This window comes from Fonticula alba (assembly GCF_000388065.1).
Source record: "Fonticula alba strain ATCC 38817 unplaced genomic scaffold supercont2.1, whole genome shotgun sequence".
In the NCBI taxonomy this organism is placed as follows: Eukaryota; order Rotosphaerida; family Fonticulaceae; genus Fonticula; species Fonticula alba.
The window spans coordinates 4,553,778-4,570,758 of record NW_009242971.1 but is presented as its reverse complement, the minus strand read 5'-3'; the positions used below and the strand labels follow the sequence as shown (position 1 = coordinate 4,570,758).

Genomic DNA, 16,981 nt, shown 5'->3' with positions numbered 1-16,981 from the left:
AGTCGCGTCGCCCTCGTGTCCCTCATGCTCTCCCTCTCTCGCTTGGTCTTGGTCGCTCATGCCTCGTGTTTGTTCTCGTCCGCGCTCCTCCCTTCCTTTGCATGCCCTCGCCAAGATTACTACCGTTCTATAAATAGACCGGCACTGGGCACTCTCCGCACCCCAGGAGCAGATATCCTTTTGCCCCATCGCAGCATCCCTCGCCGCCCCCTCCAGCACGGAACCCCGCCTGCCCTCCTGCCAGCTTCCCCTTCGGAGGTCCCCCCCCCCCCTCTGCCTCCGCGCCGCTTCCCCTGCCCGCCTCTTTCTCAACACTTGACCCAGAGCCCAAGGCAAGCGCTCGATCCCCTATCGACCGAATTCTCGCCATCTCCCTGGATCGACTCCGCCTCCTCTGCTCGGTCAGTGCTTCCCCCCCTGCCGACTTCTCGGACCTCCACTCTTCCCCTTTTCTCCCCTTCCAATGGGCCTCCACGAGCAGCTGCCAGATGGCACTTTCTACAACCCCTCGTTCGATGTGGAGTTCCTCCATAATGTCACCCCCGGCCGATACATCACCCTGGGGGCTGTCATGTTTTCCTTCTTCCTCACCGGGTTAGTTCTCCTGTATATTTGGTTCCACCGGAGATATCTCCCCTTCAAGGCCAAGCAACTTCCCATCATCTGGTTCATGTGGTTTGGTGCCATCTTTTTCCAATTCGGCACCATGGTGCGTCATCCGCCTCGCGCGCACTCCTTCAAGCCTCGGCCTCGGTCAAGCGGGCGTCCTGCTTCCCACCGCCCGGCCTCCGTTCCGCCCCCCCCCCCCCCCCCCCCCCCCCCCCCCCCCCCCCCCCCCCCCGAGCAGTCTTGCCTCACATGCTGCAATGCTCGTGGTTCTCACTCACCCTCCCTCTCTCTCTCTCTCTCTCTCTCTCTCCCCCCCTCTTTCTCTCCCCTCCCAAAGGCCGCTTTCAAAATGACCCCCTATTTCGGCGGGTGGTGGTGCTCCTTCACGTGTGCGTGTGGACCATCGCCTTTTGCAACGTCCCGCCCCTCCCTGGCACGCCCCTCGCTCCTGATCGGCGACTCTGACACCATTCATTGTTTCTGCTGCTGCTGCTGCCCCCCCCCCTCTCCGCCCGCCCTTCACACCCCGAAGACTGGCTATCGATCCCTTTCGGCTATGGGATCTTCGCCTTCTCCTTTTTCTTCCGCATGTGGCGCCTATTCCTCATCTTCCAATTCAAAAAGCAGGATCCCTTTGTGCTCTATGGCGTGTCCATCATCTTCTGGCTGCCGACGCTCCTCATCACCATCGTCCTGACGGCCCTCGAGACTCAAGGCCCTATTGTGCTGGTGCGTGGTCTTCCCGCCGGCCATGGCCACATTCTTCCTATTGGCGGATCTTTTGGTTGCTGCCCCTGCCACGATCGACATGCCCCCCCATCGACCCTGCTGTCTGCTCATGCTCACCCTGTGTCTGGGCTATTCCCTCGTGTTTTTCGCTGCCCCCCCCCCCTCCCCCCCCTCTGCCCCGCCCCTGCTGTCATGCCTCCCTCTCGATCACGTATTCCCCTCGCTGCCCAGAACGGCACCGAGGGCTGCTTCGAGCGCTCCAACTACCTTAAGTTTGCCTACACCGGGGTCATCGCGATTCACCTGCTCTTCCTGATTGTGCGTTCATCACCCTGCTCTGGGCCCGGGGAGAGGCCCCCTCCCAGCAGCAAATGTCCCCCTCTCGCCCCCTCTCCTGTGTCGAATGGCTCACACGATCTGCACTTGTCGCCCATGCTGCTCCACCGGCTGCAGCCCATTTGCATTGCCAACCGCAATGTGCGCCAGCGCTACTTCAATGAGTACAAGTTCACCCTCATTCAGATGACCTTCTACTCTTTCTCCTCGTCGATCACCCTGCTGTCGTACATGTTCCGCTGGTTCCACCGGGCCATGGGCTACCTGACGGTCCTGCCCTCGACCGTGGCCCTGCATGTCATCATTCTCATGACCCTGGTCGTGCCGCTGTACCACCAGTGCGTTCTCCATCGATCGGCGCTCCCCCCCTCGCCCGCGTCCTTTCCGCCTCGGGGAAATATTCGCACTAACTTGCCGGATGGCGCCCCCCCCCCCCCCCCTCCTCTCTCCCCTCTCCTCCCGTACTCCCCGCTCACCCACGCAGCACCTTCCATCGGAAGGAATATGAAATCGAGTTCCATAAGAGTTTCGAATTGGACTACACCGACGGGTCGTCCTCTTCCTCGCGCAAGGAGAGCTTCTCCTCGCCGACGCTCACGCCCCTCCGAGCCACCGATACCAGCAGTGCCCCGGGCTGCCACGAGTCGGACTTCGAGCTGAGCCAGCGCCGCGGCAGTGATCCCCAATCGCAGCCGCCCACTCCGAGCGCTTCCACCCTCGCGCCGCATCACCCCCACCACCCCCACCATCACCGGCCCTCAACCTACTCTCTGAGTTCCCCCTCGATGGCCAGCTCGCCGGGGCTGTCGCACTCCGAGGACAGCCAGCTGTCGCCGGATCTCCACCCAACCAAGCACCACCACCATGATCCGAAGAGCGGCTCATCCTCGGACAGTGGTTCGGACAAGGTCGGTGCCGAGGCGGCCGACATCTCCATCGTGGTGACCACCATCGCCGAGGACGACCTCAACAATGACCCGCGGGAGCCGGCCGGCCCCGGGGGCTGCTCAGTCTTCGAGGATTCCTTCGGGGTCCGTCACTCGGACTCCCACTTCGCCAGTGACTCGGACCAAGGTTCCCTGTTCGGCGACCGCCAGGGCGATGATGCCCACGCCGGGGGCCTCTCCAATTCCAACTCCAGCGCCAGCGACTATTCCGACCATGAGATGTACCATGACGGCCAGAGCTTCGCCTCCGGGAGGCGGTCTCCCGCTTCTGGCATCCGAATCAGCCTGGCTGACCATTCGCCCGCCGCGGCCGCCGCGGCAGCCACCCGCTCGCCCCCCGTGTCGCCGGCCTCCTACCGGTCGCACTCTTCTCACATGTCGCATGTGTCGCATGCCTCCCATGCCTCCCATGCCTCCCAGGCGTCGCATGCCTCCCATGCCTCCCATGCCTCCCATGCTTCCCAGGTTTCCCAGGCCTCTCGGGTGTCATATGCCCGGCCGATGAGCCCCACGCCGCCCGCGCATACTGGCACCTTTGAGGATGACCCGGAGGCGTTGATCCACTAAGATGTTCCCCTCCGCGCACCATGGGGCCTTGTGTCCTGCCGTGTCCTCGCGTGAGCTCCATTGCAGTTTGATGGCCGCCGCGAGGAGAGGCAGACACGCGTCTCCCCCTGTCCCCGCTCTTCTTACCCAGGTCTTCATCGTCCTGTTGTAATATACCATCCATTTTTGTATCTGCATGTCCCTCTCCTCGCTCCTCTTCCTCCGAGCACAGCCCATTACAGTGGAGCCCTTGTGCCGGTGCTGCCACCTGTTGCAGGGCATTCTCGGCAAAGGGCATGCCTCCCAAGGACCTGTTTGTTGCTCGCTCATGTGTCCTCGCCCGATAGAGAGACCCTTCCCGGGGTTCTCCCTGACCGGGGCTTGGAGGCGCTCGGCGCCATTCCATTGGCCTTTGGAAGGCATCGTGCGCTTACACAGGCCCCGAGCACCGACCGGGTGATGATGGTCACAGCGTACGGTATATTCTCGAACGTTGTGAGGCACAGTCACTTGTTTGCGGAGGAAGAGCATCACTCCGCAGACAAGCACGTGTGGTGGCATCAAGGACAGCAGTATGTATGTATGTATGTATGTATGTACGTGTGTGTGTATGTGTGTGGGCAGGTGTGCATGCGCACGAATACACCAAAGAGGGGGAAGGCGGGAGGGCGGGAGGGCGGGAAAACGGGGCCAGCTGCTTTCGCTGCTGCAGCAAAGGCAAAAGGGGGGGGGGAAAATGTGAAGAGGTTTTTTTTATACAGACGGTCTGGCAACCGCACAGCCACATCAGAGAGCAACCGCAAGGATAGCAAGAATGATGATGGTGATGATAAGGCAGGCAATGACCAGCATGGACTTATTGGCTGGAGATAGGGAGCAAAGGGGGCAGAGGGAAGAGGGGGAAGAGGAGGGAGAAGGTGAGCACGGGCCGGACACATGCATGGAGGGAAGAGTGCAAATGGGCACGCACACTTCGCGTCCTTGAAAACCTTGGTCATTGAGGACATTGTGTGGTTGATGCGGTTGGTGGTGTTCTCAACGTCGGCCTCAAGATCGTCAAGCATACTGTGCATATGTCGGACATGGAAAGGGTCAGAGGAGGGGCCCAGGCACCGCATGGGATTCAGCGGGAGAGTATCTGGACACGAGGGGAAAAGCACAAGCACCAAGACACGAGCCCCAAGACAAAGCGAGGAAAAAGGAAAGCAAGGCAAGGGACGGGCCCAAAGAGAGTAAAGGAGAGAGAGAGAGAGAGAGGCCGAGGAAGAGCAAACAGTGGGCGCACCGGTTGTGAAGGTCCACCTCCTCGCCGATGGCCTCGGCCACAATGCGCAGGTTCTGAACCGTCGAAGAAATCTTCTCCAGGGTCAAGTCCTGGGTCTTGACAATCTGCGATGGAATTCACAGCGCCCCCCAACACATGACCAGGTACAGTTGTGTCCGCAGGAGGAGAGGGAACAGGAGGGGGGGGGGGGGGGGGAATGTGTTGGTGAACCTTGCCAGGATGCCGAGGCAGGGCCGTTGCACTTGAGATACGCACCTGCTGGAGATCCTGGCCACCCTCGGCGAGGACGCGCTCATTGGTGGCGCGCTGGTTGGCCTCGCGAGCCAACAGCCCAGGGCTCTTGGCCGCCTGGGTAAGGGCCTGCGATGGCATTGCCGGGGCGCGAACACATCGGGACCGGTTAGCAATGTCCCAACACCATGGCTATACGGGCCAAGGAAAGGGGAAGGGAAGTCGCAGGGAGGAAGGCCATACCTTACGCTTATCGGCGGCCAACTTGGATTGGTATTTCGGGCCGGACAGCTCGGCACGGGTTTCCTGGATGACAGCGCGCGTGTTGGCCACAAACGACCGGCGCGCGGCCAGCTCGCCCGGGGCAAGGCGGAACTTGTGGGGATTGGCCTCGACGATGACTGGCCCCAGGGCGGAAAGGAGGGCCGGCCAGGCGAGGGAGAGGCCCGACGGAGGGGGAACATGTGTCAGAAAGGAGGGCGAGAGGGGCCTCAGTAGGGACTGCCGGCCGAGGAGAGAGCGACAGCGGAGGGCGCCCCCCCCCCCTCCCCCCCGAGAAGCAAACGGAGGGCCTTTGCTCCGACAGGGGGCTCCCGGGGAGGGCGCGCGCGAGCGAGCGGGCGAGTTACAAAGGTACCGATGGTTTCCTCGAGATCCTGCAGGTCATACTCAATGGTCTCGATGTTGTTCTGCAGCTCATTCACCAAATCCGTGAAGTGTGGCGTCGGGTTGGCCAGGTCGGTGATGCCCAGGAGCTTGTTCCACTGGGCGCGCTGCTCCAGCACCTGGCGGGTGACCCTCTCGACATCGCTATGTGTGGCCGGGGCAATGGCAGGGCGGGGAAAAGCCGGTTAGAGGCCCAATGGCTTGACAGGCAGCGCAAAGGGAGGGGCGAAAATGACCGCGGGAAGGGGGAACCAAGCAGGAGGGAAGAGGGAAACATACTCCTTCACGGCAAAGAAGGGGTCGTCCGACATGTTCGCTTTCTAAATGAGCCGCGGGCAAGAAAAAGGGGAGGGGAGGGCGGGAGGGGGGAGGGGGGGGGGGGCGAAGGAGTGGAGGAGGACGGCGGGTGGGCGGCGTGGGGAGGAAGACGGGATGGTGTGGCGGGCCCGGGCCAAACCGGAGTCCGCCGCAAGCTGGTGTGCTTTCGGCTGTCCCCCCGTAGGAAGCCCGCTCGGCTCAGATCTCTCTCCCCCCCCCCCCCCCTCTCGCCCTGCCCTGAGGCAAGATCCTGACGGTTCTCCAGGTGCTGCCTCTGAGGACCAGGAAAAAGCCTGCCCCGAACACCATCAGAGGAACATAAAAGAGGGATGGAGGCCGGCCTTGGCATCTACCCCGGCCTTGGCCTAGCGCCCCGCCCCCCCCCCCCCCCTCGCCGACCGCTCCTTGCTGCCCTGGGAACCAGCAAAGGAAGGACCGCCCAAACCAAGAAGACCCCCTCCGAAGGGGGGGGGGGGGGGGGGGCGTGGTGGTGCATCGGCACATCCCAGCCCTCTTTTGGGCAGGAGCGATTGACCTGGTGCGTTTCGGAGGGTGTCGGGGAGGAAGCCGCCCGCCTCCAAGGCTATCTCGGGCGCGTGCCTCAGCACTTCCCACACACACACACACACACACACACACACACGCACAGACGCTTGCACCTTGTACATGGAATTGTGTGCTTGTTCCCCCCCAGGGCACCCTTTTTTGACCGGGGCTTTCTCCCACTCACCAGGAAGAGGAGCGGCTCAAATCCGGCAGCGAGCTGCCATATCACGCCTCGAGGGTGAAGCTCACACGGCCCATAAGAGTGATATGATCACATGCTCGAGTCGGAGCCAGCCCCAGACCTGGCCTCGGCCGATCCAGCCACCAGCACGACCCCCGGAGAGGGGGGGGGAGAGGGAGAGAAAGTGAGCGGGGGCGGACCGGCGCGCACCCCCGCAGGCGCAAAGAACCAGGGCCAGAGGGCAAGCGAGGAGGCGACCGAGCGCGAGGAGGGCACCCCCAGCTGGCAGCCTCCCTGTGCGTTTCCATGTGTCATGCATGGCTGGATCGGGGCACTCCCACATACTCTCTCGCCCAGGTCGTCCGCTGCCTTTCACTATTCACGGCCCCACGGGGGAGTGGGGGCGCACGGACCCGGGGCAATGTTATTGGATTTTGGGCCCGCGCCGCCGGGGGGTGCGATGCCCGAGCGAGCCGGCGCTCCCACCCCCCCCCCCTCCCCCCGGTCCTCGGGACGCGGGAACCCGGATGGACATCCCCCAATCAAGCCGGACGACCTTAGCGCGCGCGGGCAAGGCGCACTCACCTCCGCGTAGTACCCAAGGGCGCCGGACCTGGTGCCCCCGCCTCCCAGTACGGCGGGGCACGCATGGGCGCCGGCTCCTGGCCCCTCGTCTGTTGCTCTGTGTGTGGGGGGGCGGGGAGGGGGCGGGGGATCTCATTTGTGCCCCACACAGTGACCCGCCGCCGGGACCCCCTCGAGGGATGAGCCGGGGAACAAGGGGCGAACGGTACCCCAGCTTTCGGCATCCCGGCATGCACGGAGGTTGGCGCATTCCTCACACGCCCCGCCTCCCACAAGTTGTAGAGGGGGGGGGGGGGGATGAGTTGGGCGAAACGGGGGGAGGGGGGCCGGCGTGTGCGAGTACACGCGAGTCCCCCTTTTCAGGTGCCCCAGTAGGCGGCCCGGTCCACGATCTGCCGCAAATCCTGCCGCTGCTCCACCTTTGCTGCTGCCTCCCCCCCCCCCTCCCTGCACCACCATGGGCCTCCCCAAGCTCCGCATGCTGCTGGGCCTGCTGGCGCTGGTCATGATGGCGGCCACGACGACCGCGGCCATGACCATTGACGCCTCCTCGGCTTCGGCTTCTGCCTCGGCCTCCACCTCGGCCTCCGCCTCGGCCTCCGCCTCGGCCTCCACCTCGGCCTCCGCCTCGGCCTCCACCTCGATGCCGGATGACTCGACCCCCGGGTCGGACCTCCCTCCCCCGGAGGAGGGCTCCAGCAGCTCGGACTCCGGTTCTCTCCCCCCCCCGCCGGATGAGGTGAACTGCCGGTTCCAGACCTTCGACCCCCGGTCCAACCGCTTCATTCACTTCCCCCACCTGGGCAAGATCCGCCCGACCAACGAGACGTCCGACTTCATCGCTGTCGACCTGTCGAATGATGACTACATTGCCTACTTCCGCATTTGCGAGCCGGTGGTCCTCCCCTGCGCTTCCAAGCCCGATGCCGCCACCGAGAACACCGACGCCCCGGCCTCCATCGAGGCCAACACCGCCTCCTTCTGCGAGTACCGCACCTCCACCGCCTCTTCCACCCCCATCGGCCGCCTGTCGTCCATGGAAATCCACGGCTACCCGAGCGCCGACAAGACCCGCGGCGTGCTGGTCTCCTACCGCGGCGGTGACAGCTGCTTCGACCCGGACCTCAACATCATGACCACCTACCAGGTTTTGATCACCATCGAGTGTGACCCCCAGCTGGATGTCCCCCTCACGCACCTGACTGCCTCCAACCACCTGAACCGCAGCCGGCCCTGCAGCTACACCCTGTCGGCCCGGTCGCCGTATGCCTGCCCGGAGTCCTCTTCCGAGGAGGAGCCCCTCTGCGAGGCCCAGACCGATTGCGCCTCCTGCGCCAAGCTCCCCAACTGCGGCTGGTGCTCGACCACTCGTCGGTGCAACTTCGGCTCCTCGCTCGGGCCGCTGGATTACACGTGCAATGGCACTCGCAGCTGGATCTTCGGCTCGAATGACAAGTGCGTCGACTGCTCTGCCATCACCAGCTGCTCGTCTTGCAGCTCCTCCCCGGATTGCATCTACTGCTCCAAGACCGGGTGCATCCCCCTCTCGGAGAAGGGCAACTGCAGCAACATCCTGTCGTGCTCCTGCGACCAGCCCTGCAACCGCGGCTACTACTGCCCCCCGGAGGGTGGCAAGTGCCACAAGGTCCCCAGCACCGCCGGCCTCTTCATCGGCGGCATGATCTTCTCTCTGGTCCTCGTGGTGGCCGGCTTCTTTGGTCTGTCCTATGCTCGCAAGCGCGGCATGACCATGGGCTCGGTCCTCGGTGAGGAGGGCTCCGCCGGTTCCCCGGGCGAGGGGTCCTCCATCGGCTCTGACACCCACCGCTACGACAAGCTCTAAGGGTGTGTGTGTGTGTGTGCATAGCCTCCCCTATAGTTCCTCCTGGTCCTCCCTCCCTCCCCCCCCCCTCCCTGCCTCGTGCATAGTATGTTTCTCCCCCCTCTCGTACGTGTGTCTGCACAAGGGAGGGAAAGAATACAACCTCCAAACGAACTACATGTGTCCATTTTTCTTTTGCAACATCTTTTTATGCCCCGTCGTAGGATGGGCCTCATAGCTGGGAGACAGGAGGCAAGAAGCCGACTGTATCATGGCTGGTTCTCGCCGCCGGCCAGGCGGTGCTCGACCGACCGGACAATCTGCCGCCAGCGGGACTCGGTCTCCTGCCAGTTGTCAGCCAGTGCATCCAAGACCTGGGCCCGGGTGGCGGCGGCCACCGTGCCATGTCGGGCCTTCTTTTGAGCGGCGGCGATCTCCTCGGCCGACTTGACTCCCGGGACCTCCAGATGGCGGGCCGTCAGCAGGGGAGCCAGATTGAGCTGTGTGTGTGTGTGTGTGTGTGTGTGTGTGTGTGTGTGTGTGTGTGTGTGTGTGTGTGTCGGACGGCCAAGGAAGCGGCGGAGGAATGATGGGGCAGGTCAGCGATCGACAGGGGAATGGCAGGAGCACAGGCATCGAGGAGCCATTCCTCGCACACGCACCTCGACATATGTGCGGCCCTTGCTCCACAGGCGCAGCTGAGTCAGGAGCTGGTGCCGGTCGATGGCGCCCCAGCGGCCACGGCCACCGAAGTGCGCCCACAAGCAAAGCCCGAGAGCCAGGCGCCCGGCCTGCACCCGCGACACCCGCAGCAGGCGACAAATGGCCCCGATAGACTGGGCCGTCGGGACACCAACCTGACCCTCGGTCAGCTCGGCCAGCAGACGCTCATCGGCCGACACGTCGGCCGACCGCCGGAGCCCCGGGCGAAGGAAGTTCCCGCTGGCCACGGCAGCCGGCTGGCTCGACAGCGGAACAATCGGCAAAGTGGCCGGCGCACAGGCCAGCGGCCGGAGGTCCCCGCGGCGGAGCTGTCGCCGCTCATCCTGCCCACTGGTCAGCCACACAGCCGGCTGGCAGTCCAGCAGCAGGGCCAGATCCGCCCGATCGCGGAGCTGCTGCATCGACGGATTCGGATCCTCGACTGAGGGAGATACATGGGCAGAGCCCGACAAGTCAGCCGGGGAAGTACCACCGCAGCGAGGGACCCCACATGGCGGGCGGCAGGATGCGCCAGGAGAAGCGAAGCACGCACTTGTGAAGGCAGCCAGCACGTCGCCAAAGCGAGTGTAGATATCCGCGAAGACCGCCTCATAGATCCTCTCTATGTGTGTATGGACGAATGGTGGGGCCGATGGGGACGCCCATGTGTGTAAGCAAGAGGGCCGAGGGAGATCTCGCAAGCGAGGATGGCCCAGCACACAGGGGCAGAGGGCCGGGCAAAAGGCAGGAAGGGCCCAAGGGCCAACACGTACGGCCGATGCCCCGGCGCCCATGTGCCGGGGACACCGTCAGCAAAGCCAGACGCCAGACAAGGCGATCCGCACGCTGGTAGAAGGGATGCGTTGTTGCCAGGCCCGCGAAGCGAAGGTGATCGCCCGCATGCTCGAACCTGCGCACACACCGGAAAGGGCGGCGGCGGCGGCGGCGGTGGCGGCAATTGCAGGAGCGCCAGTCGGCACGCCAGCAAGGCAGGCAGATCCGCATGGCATTCGGCCGGTGGGGCCATCACGCACACATAGTACATCACCCACTTGTCGCTGTCGTCCAGGCCGCCGGGCTCGGCCGAGGCCGTTTCGATATTCAGCGCAGTCAACAGATGGGCACGGTGGTGGAAAGCACGCGCGCCGGGATCCGTGATGTGGCACTGCCCATGTCAAAAGTCCCCGAGGGCCCTGTCAGACGATGCCACACGCGTGCCCATCGGCGAGAGGCGAGTAAAAGGGCGGGGCAGAGCACAATCCAAGACCAACGCACGCGGAAGACCGAGTACTTGACGGCAGTGTCATCGGCATCCGACGAGCCGGTGGCAAAGTTCCCTGGAAGGGCCAGAAACTCGGCCACACGCTCGCCCGGAGGCTGAAAGGTCGCGCGCTCCTGCCGCGCGCGCTCGACCCACTTCTCCGGGCTTGTCTCGTCTGCTCCGAGCAACAAGCAGTGGCGGAGGTGAAAAGCACACCGGGCAAAGGAGCGGACCGTGTCAGCAACTAGGTCACCATGCCGCATGAAAGACGCCCCCCCCCCCCCCCTCTCTCAAGGGCGAAACGCACAATCAGCCGGCAGCCAGGGACGCAGGCACCCCTCCAGGTTGGTGGTCAATGGCCCGGCCAGGACGGCATCACTTTCGGCCACCAGCAGAGGGAGCAGTGTGTCCGCCGCCTGATACACCTTCACCCGGGGATTCACATGCCCGATGATGGTTTCATCCGCGCCGAAGACTTGGTGCAGGAACCAGCCACCCTCCGGGGTTTCGTCCTCCTCGCTGTCATCCCCATCGCTGTGGCTGTCATCGCCGGTGGACCCATCGCTGCCGGACTCGCCGACATCACTGCCGGACTCCTCGTCCGGGGCCTCCTCGTCGGTGCTTTCGGCATCCTGCACGACCATGGCGGCCGGGCGCTCGGGCAGCGTGTCCACCGGGGTTGGGCAAATGCGCCGGCGCTTGGACTCCGGCTGGTCAGTTGCTTCCTCATGGCGAGGTACCTGGACTTTGGCCGGCACAGGGGCGAGGGCCGGGCCCCCGGCCCCGGCAACATCGTCACCGGCCTCAGCCTCGTCGGCTGTCCGGGAGAAGGTGCGAGGCTGGGACTCACCCGGCGGCGCGAGAGCCTCAGCCGCATCCAACTGACTGACATCGAGGTCATCAACTGCAGAGACAGACAGGTGAGCATCGGCGCACTGGTAACCGTAGGCCGGCAAATGGACAGCCACCACCCAACCATGCCCCGGGCACATGCTCGGCGGCGCGGCGCATGGAAGCCCCCCAACGTACTCAGGCGATATTCGAAGCAGGTATAGGCCAATGTGACCGTGGAAGCCTCCTTCGACTGGGCACCGAAGTGGTCATCATGGAAGGCGCCAATGGAGGCCATGGTATTGCGCGTGTGTGGCCGGGAGTAGATTGCCAAGTGGGCGAGGGAGAGGGCGTGGAGGCGGGAAGGAAGCAAGAAGGGGGAAGGGGGAGAGAAAGCAGGCGTGTGCTTGCGCATGTGCCTGGAGGGGAGGAGAGGCAAGGGAGGCTGGTGGCCAAGATCTGACCCCCGGGCGCCCGCCAGGCTGCTTCTTTGCCCGAACGCACAAGCCAGCATGGAGATCCCCCCCCCCCCCCGCCTCGCCCCCCCGGCCTCTGCGCGAGCGCGCCCCCGAGACAAGTTCAAAATCGCCACGAAAAAACGACCAACTCCCAACGGATCTAGGTGTATATTCAAGCGCGGGGCACATGCCCCGGCACATTTGTCAGAGGGCCACGGAGAGCAACGGGGGGGGGGGGGAGGGCGCGCGGGCGCGCGGGCGCGGGCGCGTGTGCCTGGGTGCGGGGACCTCGCCGGCTCGCCCACCGGCGCATCCACCTGCTAACTCCCTATGGAGTGTGGCAGAGGGCGATGAGTGTCGGCAGGGGCGAGCAGGGCCAGGGGTGCGCATCTAGACAGGAGGGCGTTCGCTCTATTGCGCGGAACGGCCGCGCACGCCCATCCACACCCACGCTCACACAGGGCGACAAGGGAAAAGGAAAAAAAAGAAGAAAAAAGATGACATCGTATGACTATGGGCGCCCTCCCCGAGAGACAGCCCAGGCAGGGGAGCTGGCCGTCCGCCGTTCGGCGGTTCCTTCCACCGGTCGCGCTCAAAGGGTCGGGAACTTGGGCGAAGGCGGTGGAGAGGGTGTCTGAGCGGCGTCCGGCCCGCCGGAGGCAAAAGTCCGATCCTCCGGGGTTGTGAAATCGCCGATCACCCGACGTGCAATCGACCGGGCTGTCAGGGCGGCGGCCAGCATGCGGCTCGGCGCGGCCAGCTCTTGAAGCTCGCCATCCGCCCGGGCCAGCCACGGGCGCGCCACGTCAAGCAGATCTAGATTCGGGTACAGCTGCCGGCCCAGGCCCTCGAGAATGATGATGCCCATGATGAGCGATGTGAAGGATGTATCTATCATGACCCGATGCACCCGGACCAGATCCAGAACGTGGCTCAGGACCTCGGACACATGGACATTACCAAGCTACTCGGAGGTGCCGGGATGTGTGCGTGTGTGCGTGTGTGTGCGCGCGGGCCGGGAAGGAGACCCAGGGGCGAGCATCGGCGATCCGCCGCGGAAAGGGTAGATGCGCAACGACACGGCCGAAGGAAGGGAGCACAGAGGCGGGGCCCATGTCAGTGGGCGATCAAAGGAACAAGGGCGGCCATATGCCGGAATGTGGCCGTGTGCCTTTGGATGCATGGAGGTGTGCATGCCCCGGCGACAAAGTAGCTGACGCACCTTGAAGGAGTTCCGTTGGACGAAATCAATGACACGAGTCATCTCCCGAACGAAGCCCTCCCGGTCGAGGACACTCTCGGGCTTGGAGCTGCGCTCGATCATCAACGTGGCCGCAAGGGCCCCACGGCCGAAGACCACCGCCGAAAAGAGGTCGACGAAGTTTGTCCGATCGGCCGGATTCAAGCGGACCACAATCCCGGCATCCACAAACCCAAGGCGCGGCTGAGTGCGCGCAACCGATGACCCAAGGCCCTGGCCGAAGAAGAGCGATTGCAGCCAGGCCAACACCCCAAGCGGACCCTCCGCCGAGGCGGCTCCCTCGGCAGGGCCGCCCAGCCGCGCGGCCGAGAAGAGATTCTCCTCCTGGGGGCCGCTCGAACCGGCAGACCGACCGGTCGAGGAGGAAAGCCGCGAAAAGAATCCCCGGATCCCGGTTGGCGGGCGTGGCTCCACCAGACTGCCCGGCTGGACGATGATATTGCCAGGATGAAGATCGGCATGCTGCGTGCGTGTGTGTGGGTGTGTGGGTGGGCGGGTGGGCGGGTGGGTGTAAGTTCCCAATCCAAAATGGGGGAACCCGAGCAAAAAAGGAGCGCGCCGGCCAGCTGGCGGATGGCCCAAGCCAATGAGAGCAGGACCATGCCAAAGAAAGGCACACCGTGGCCGCCACCACACGTACAATGTAATTGTCCACGAGGATCATCTTCAGGAAGGCCGACAGCCCGACGGCCGACAGCGATCGCGTGAATTCATCCTGACGTTCGAGGAAACTACCCACGCGCATGTACACGCACGCAGAAAGGCACGAACAAAGGGACAAGGAAGGGAGGCACATCCAGCCCCGATGCATGGATCAAGGATTGTGTGTGCCCATCCCGGCGGCAGGTGCTCTTGTCAGCAAAAAAAAGAAAAAAAAGAAAAAAAAGAAACGAGCCCGGCGGCGGCGGCGGCATCCTCACAAACCCAGGGAAAGGGGGGCACGGCAGCGAATGCGAAAGGAAGGGGCGAAAAAGGGAAGAGCAAAAGAGCCAAGCACAAGGCAAGAACAAAGTGCCCCACGCACTGGCTGATGGGTATCCCCTGGAGGAAGGTCTCCACGACAACCTCGCGCGATACATACGGCCATACGGGCATCGGGAAGGTGACTTCGGACACGCCGTCGAAGTTTTCCAAAAACCGATCCAGATGCCGGGCCTCCTGACGGAAGTCCATCTGCTCGCGCATCACCTGGGCAAAGGTGTTGGCCGCGCCGGTCACCTGGATCCAGGGAATGAGCCACTCGCCGGTGGCCGCCGCGCGCTGGATCAGCCTCAAGTCCCGCTCGACCACCTTCCGCACGCCGGGATGCTGGATCGTCACGGCGACCACCTGCCCGGTTTGACGCAGCACCGCCCGGTGGACTTGAGCAATGCAGCCAGCACCAACGGGAACATCCTCAAAGCGACTGAATACCGAGGCCAGCTGTGCCGGCGCCACGGCCTTCGCCAGGGAGGCCCGGGCCACGGCCGCCGAGTGGGGCTTGACCGCGCTGTGCAATCGCGAAAGGGCACTCGCCGCCTCGGGGGGCAGCATGTCCGGCCGGGTGGCCGCCCACTGGCCGAGCTTGATGAATGTCGGCCCGCATAGCTCCAGGGCCTCGGTCACAAGGTGCCAGAAGGCGGTGCGCAGCCACACCGGCGAGTTGTCTGACAGGCAGATGGGCGCGGCCAGGAGGACCGGCGACAAGACCGTCGCCAGGAAGGCCGCCCGCATGGAATCCACCACGCAGGTGGCCAGGAAGTCGGCCGACCGGGCGGCCAGGGCACTGGGGCCGGCCAGCCGCGGCGACCACCTGGCCCCGGGGTCGGCCCGCGCCGAGGGCACCAGCCGCCGACGATAGCGCCCGGTCACCGTGGCCCAGGCCATGTTCCAGGTGTCGGTGGCCGAGCGTTTCAGCGCCAGGCCCATCTGCCGGCCGAGCCCCGGGCGCGCGCGCCGAGGGATGATCAGGCAATCCCGCTGCGGCCGGGCCAGGGCAATGGCCGACACCGGCAACCGGGGGGGCTTCCGGAGCCCCGGCGTGCTGGCCACCGGCGGAGGGGTGCCCTCCGGCGGGCCGGTCCCCTGCATGGGAGCGGCCGGGCTCCCGGCACCGGTCAACTGCAGGGAATCCTCCCCCAGCAGCAGCCGGCTGAGGGAGCACGCGGTGAAGGCCCCGAGCCGATGGATGCACGCGGTGAGCAGGTCGGTCTCCGAGCGCACCACCAAACGCAATGGCGTGCCGGAGCGCGAGTCCAGCACATGGCGCGCCGGCAGCCCCGGGCTGGAGGCCGCATGCGCCAAGCGCCGGGTACCGGCCGCCAAGCCGGCCACCGGCCTCAGGCAGGAGAACTCCGTCGGCAGGGAGAATGCCCGGTCGGAGCACACCTCCACCGGGGCGGCGGTCGATGCGGCGGCCGCCGCCGCGGCTTTGGCCGCCTTGGTCCCCTGCGGCACGCCGGGATCCGTGCACGGGGCCCCGGTGGCCGCGGCCAGGCTGCTGTAAACTTGCACCGCCAGCCGCACCGGCAGGGCCTCATCATCGCAGGAGGGCGGCGCGAAGGGGGCATTCCGGTGTCGAACCGTGGCCCAAATGGGGGTCAGGTTGTCCAGCACCAGGCCGGAATTCGGAGCCAAGGCCGACACCGCCAGCTGGTAGCGGGCCCCCTCCGACAGCCGGGGGACCAAGTACCCGAGGGACGGCCGTCCCAGCGGCCGGAGCCCTCCCAGCAGCAGGTACCGGCTGGGATGGTAGGTGGCGTCCGGCAGCGGCATTGACGGCAGCCCGACGGGGGGGGTTTGCAGCAGGACGGGAGCAGGGCCAGGATCGGGCGGCAAGCGGCGGAGAGCGGGAGGAAAAGATGGGAAGGAGAGAGAGAGAGAGACAGAGAGAGAGAGGGGGGGAGCCAGGAGGGGAGGGAGGGCGGGTGTGGGGGAGGAAGGCAAACCGTAGAGAGGGGTGGCCCCGAGAGCCGGCCCCCGGGGGCATTAGGCGTGGTGCTTTTTTCCCCCCGCCCCCCCTGCCCTGCCAGTCAACGAGGGCGGCCGCCTCTCTCCTCGCCCCTCTCCGCGGACCCCGGCAGCAAGATCTTGGCCAGCCCAAAGCCGGGCAGCTTGGGCGGCCGGCCGGCCGGCCGGAGGGGGAAGCGTGCCGGGCCATCTGCCCGGCTCCCCGCGCTCATCCCGAAATCTCGCCAGAAAAAAACACTGGCCACTTCCCCAGCAGAGCCGGGCCCCTGCCGGCAGCCCATCTGCCAGCCGGCGCCCAACTGGACCTGCCCCGGCGGAGGGGCATTTCCCGGAGGGCCCTCCTCACCACCATCCGAAACCGGCGGCCCCGGACGCGAGCATGTCGCATGTCGGACCGCGCCGCCGGCGAAAAAGCCCGACACACCGAGCGCACCAAGCGCACACGCGTCCACAGTCATGGCACAGGCCCAACGTGCAGATCATTTCAAGACACCGAGGCACACCCGCCCGCCCCGACGCACGGGCGACCTCGAGCATCGGCTCCCGCGCCCGGACCAACACCAACACGTTTTCCGCGTTCCTCTCGGTGAAATGTTTTCCACCTACCTCACCCCCCCCTCCCCCCCCTGCCGGCCCCGAGAGCGCCTCCGCACACCAACAGCATGCGAGGACCCCAGATGCAAAGGGCCCCGACCGGGAAGCCCGCAGGACCCGGCGT

The 16,981-nt window shown here is 65.2% G+C and overlaps 5 protein-coding genes across 6 annotated transcripts; 2 read left to right on the top strand and 3 right to left on the bottom strand.

The window, feature by feature from the left end:
• Positions 1-265: 265 nt before the first annotated feature.
• On the top strand, positions 266-3,188 carry H696_00979 (hypothetical protein; the record flags this gene model as incomplete). The annotated part of the gene is made up of 6 exons (XM_009494869.1): positions 266-709; positions 947-998; positions 1,142-1,338; positions 1,570-1,656; positions 1,792-2,012; positions 2,159-3,188. Exons 1-6 carry the CDS (start codon positions 464-466, stop codon positions 3,186-3,188), a joined length of 1,833 nt encoding a protein of 610 aa, XP_009493144.1. The 5' UTR covers positions 266-463.
• Positions 3,189-3,743: 555 nt separating this feature from the next.
• Positions 3,744-5,713, bottom strand: H696_00978 (hypothetical protein). The gene is made up of 7 exons (XM_009494868.1): positions 5,629-5,713; positions 5,321-5,493; positions 4,927-5,084; positions 4,708-4,812; positions 4,453-4,556; positions 4,138-4,232; positions 3,744-4,030 (listed from the first exon to the last, which is right to left on the bottom strand). Exons 1-7 carry the CDS (start codon positions 5,658-5,660, stop codon positions 3,954-3,956), a joined length of 744 nt encoding a protein of 247 aa, XP_009493143.1. The 5' UTR covers positions 5,661-5,713; the 3' UTR covers positions 3,744-3,953.
• Positions 5,714-7,399: 1,686 nt separating this feature from the next.
• On the bottom strand, positions 7,400-12,112 carry H696_00976. 2 transcript variants are annotated; one of them, XM_009494866.1, is made up of 9 exons: positions 11,794-12,112; positions 11,072-11,668; positions 10,779-10,939; positions 10,538-10,668; positions 10,277-10,413; positions 10,057-10,125; positions 9,464-9,945; positions 7,595-9,301; positions 7,400-7,558 (listed from the first exon to the last, which is right to left on the bottom strand). In XM_009494866.1, exons 1-8 carry the CDS (start codon positions 12,107-12,109, stop codon positions 9,071-9,073), a joined length of 2,124 nt encoding a protein of 707 aa, XP_009493141.1. In that variant the 5' UTR covers positions 12,110-12,112; the 3' UTR covers positions 7,400-7,558; positions 7,595-9,070. The 2 variants fall into 2 exon arrangements, with proteins under 2 accessions (XP_009493141.1, XP_009493140.1); XM_009494865.1 differs by having other exon boundaries at positions 7,400-9,301.
• Positions 7,437-8,822, top strand: H696_00977 (hypothetical protein; the record flags this gene model as incomplete). Its single annotated transcript, XM_009494867.1, has 1 exon — positions 7,437-8,822. One exon carries the CDS (start codon positions 7,437-7,439, stop codon positions 8,820-8,822), a length of 1,386 nt encoding a protein of 461 aa, XP_009493142.1.
• Positions 12,113-12,279: 167 nt separating the features above from the next.
• On the bottom strand, positions 12,280-16,179 carry H696_00975 (hypothetical protein). Its single transcript, XM_009494864.1, has 4 exons — positions 14,339-16,179; positions 13,955-14,045; positions 13,276-13,776; positions 12,280-13,017 (listed from the first exon to the last, which is right to left on the bottom strand). The coding sequence occupies exons 1-4, from the start codon at positions 16,066-16,068 to the stop codon at positions 12,646-12,648; spliced, it is 2,694 nt and encodes an 897-aa protein (XP_009493139.1). The 5' UTR covers positions 16,069-16,179; the 3' UTR covers positions 12,280-12,645.
• Between the last annotated feature and the right edge of the window lie 802 nt (positions 16,180-16,981).

Coding starts and splice junctions, on each gene's coding strand:
- H696_00978 (XM_009494868.1), bottom strand. CDS start 5,660: ATGTCGGACGACCCCTTCTTTGCCGTGAAGGA. Junction 5,494..5,628: donor CCCTTCTTTGCCGTGAAGGA/GTATGTTTCCCT, acceptor GGCCACACATAG/CGATGTCGAGAGGGTCACCC. Junction 4,813..4,926: donor TGGCCGCCGATAAGCGTAAG/GTATGGCCTTCC, acceptor ATGCCATCGCAG/GCCCTTACCCAGGCGGCCAA.
- H696_00975 (XM_009494864.1), bottom strand. CDS start 16,068: ATGCCGCTGCCGGACGCCACCTACCATCCCAGCCGGTACCTGCTGCTG. Junction 14,046..14,338: donor CAGGGGATACCCATCAGCCA/GTGCGTGGGGCA, acceptor GCGCGTGGGTAG/TTTCCTCGAACGTCAGGATG. Junction 13,018..13,275: donor TCCAACGGAACTCCTTCAAG/GTGCGTCAGCTA, acceptor ACCTCCGAGTAG/CTTGGTAATGTCCATGTGTC.
- H696_00976 (XM_009494865.1), bottom strand. CDS start 12,109: ATGCTGGCTTGTGCGTTCGGGCAAAGAAGCAGCCTGGCGGGCGCCCGG. Junction 10,940..11,071: donor TCCCTGGCTGCCGGCTGATT/GTGCGTTTCGCC, acceptor TGCTCGGAGCAG/ACGAGACAAGCCCGGAGAAG. Junction 10,126..10,276: donor TGGGCGCCGGGGCATCGGCC/GTACGTGTTGGC, acceptor ATACACACATAG/AGAGGATCTATGAGGCGGTC.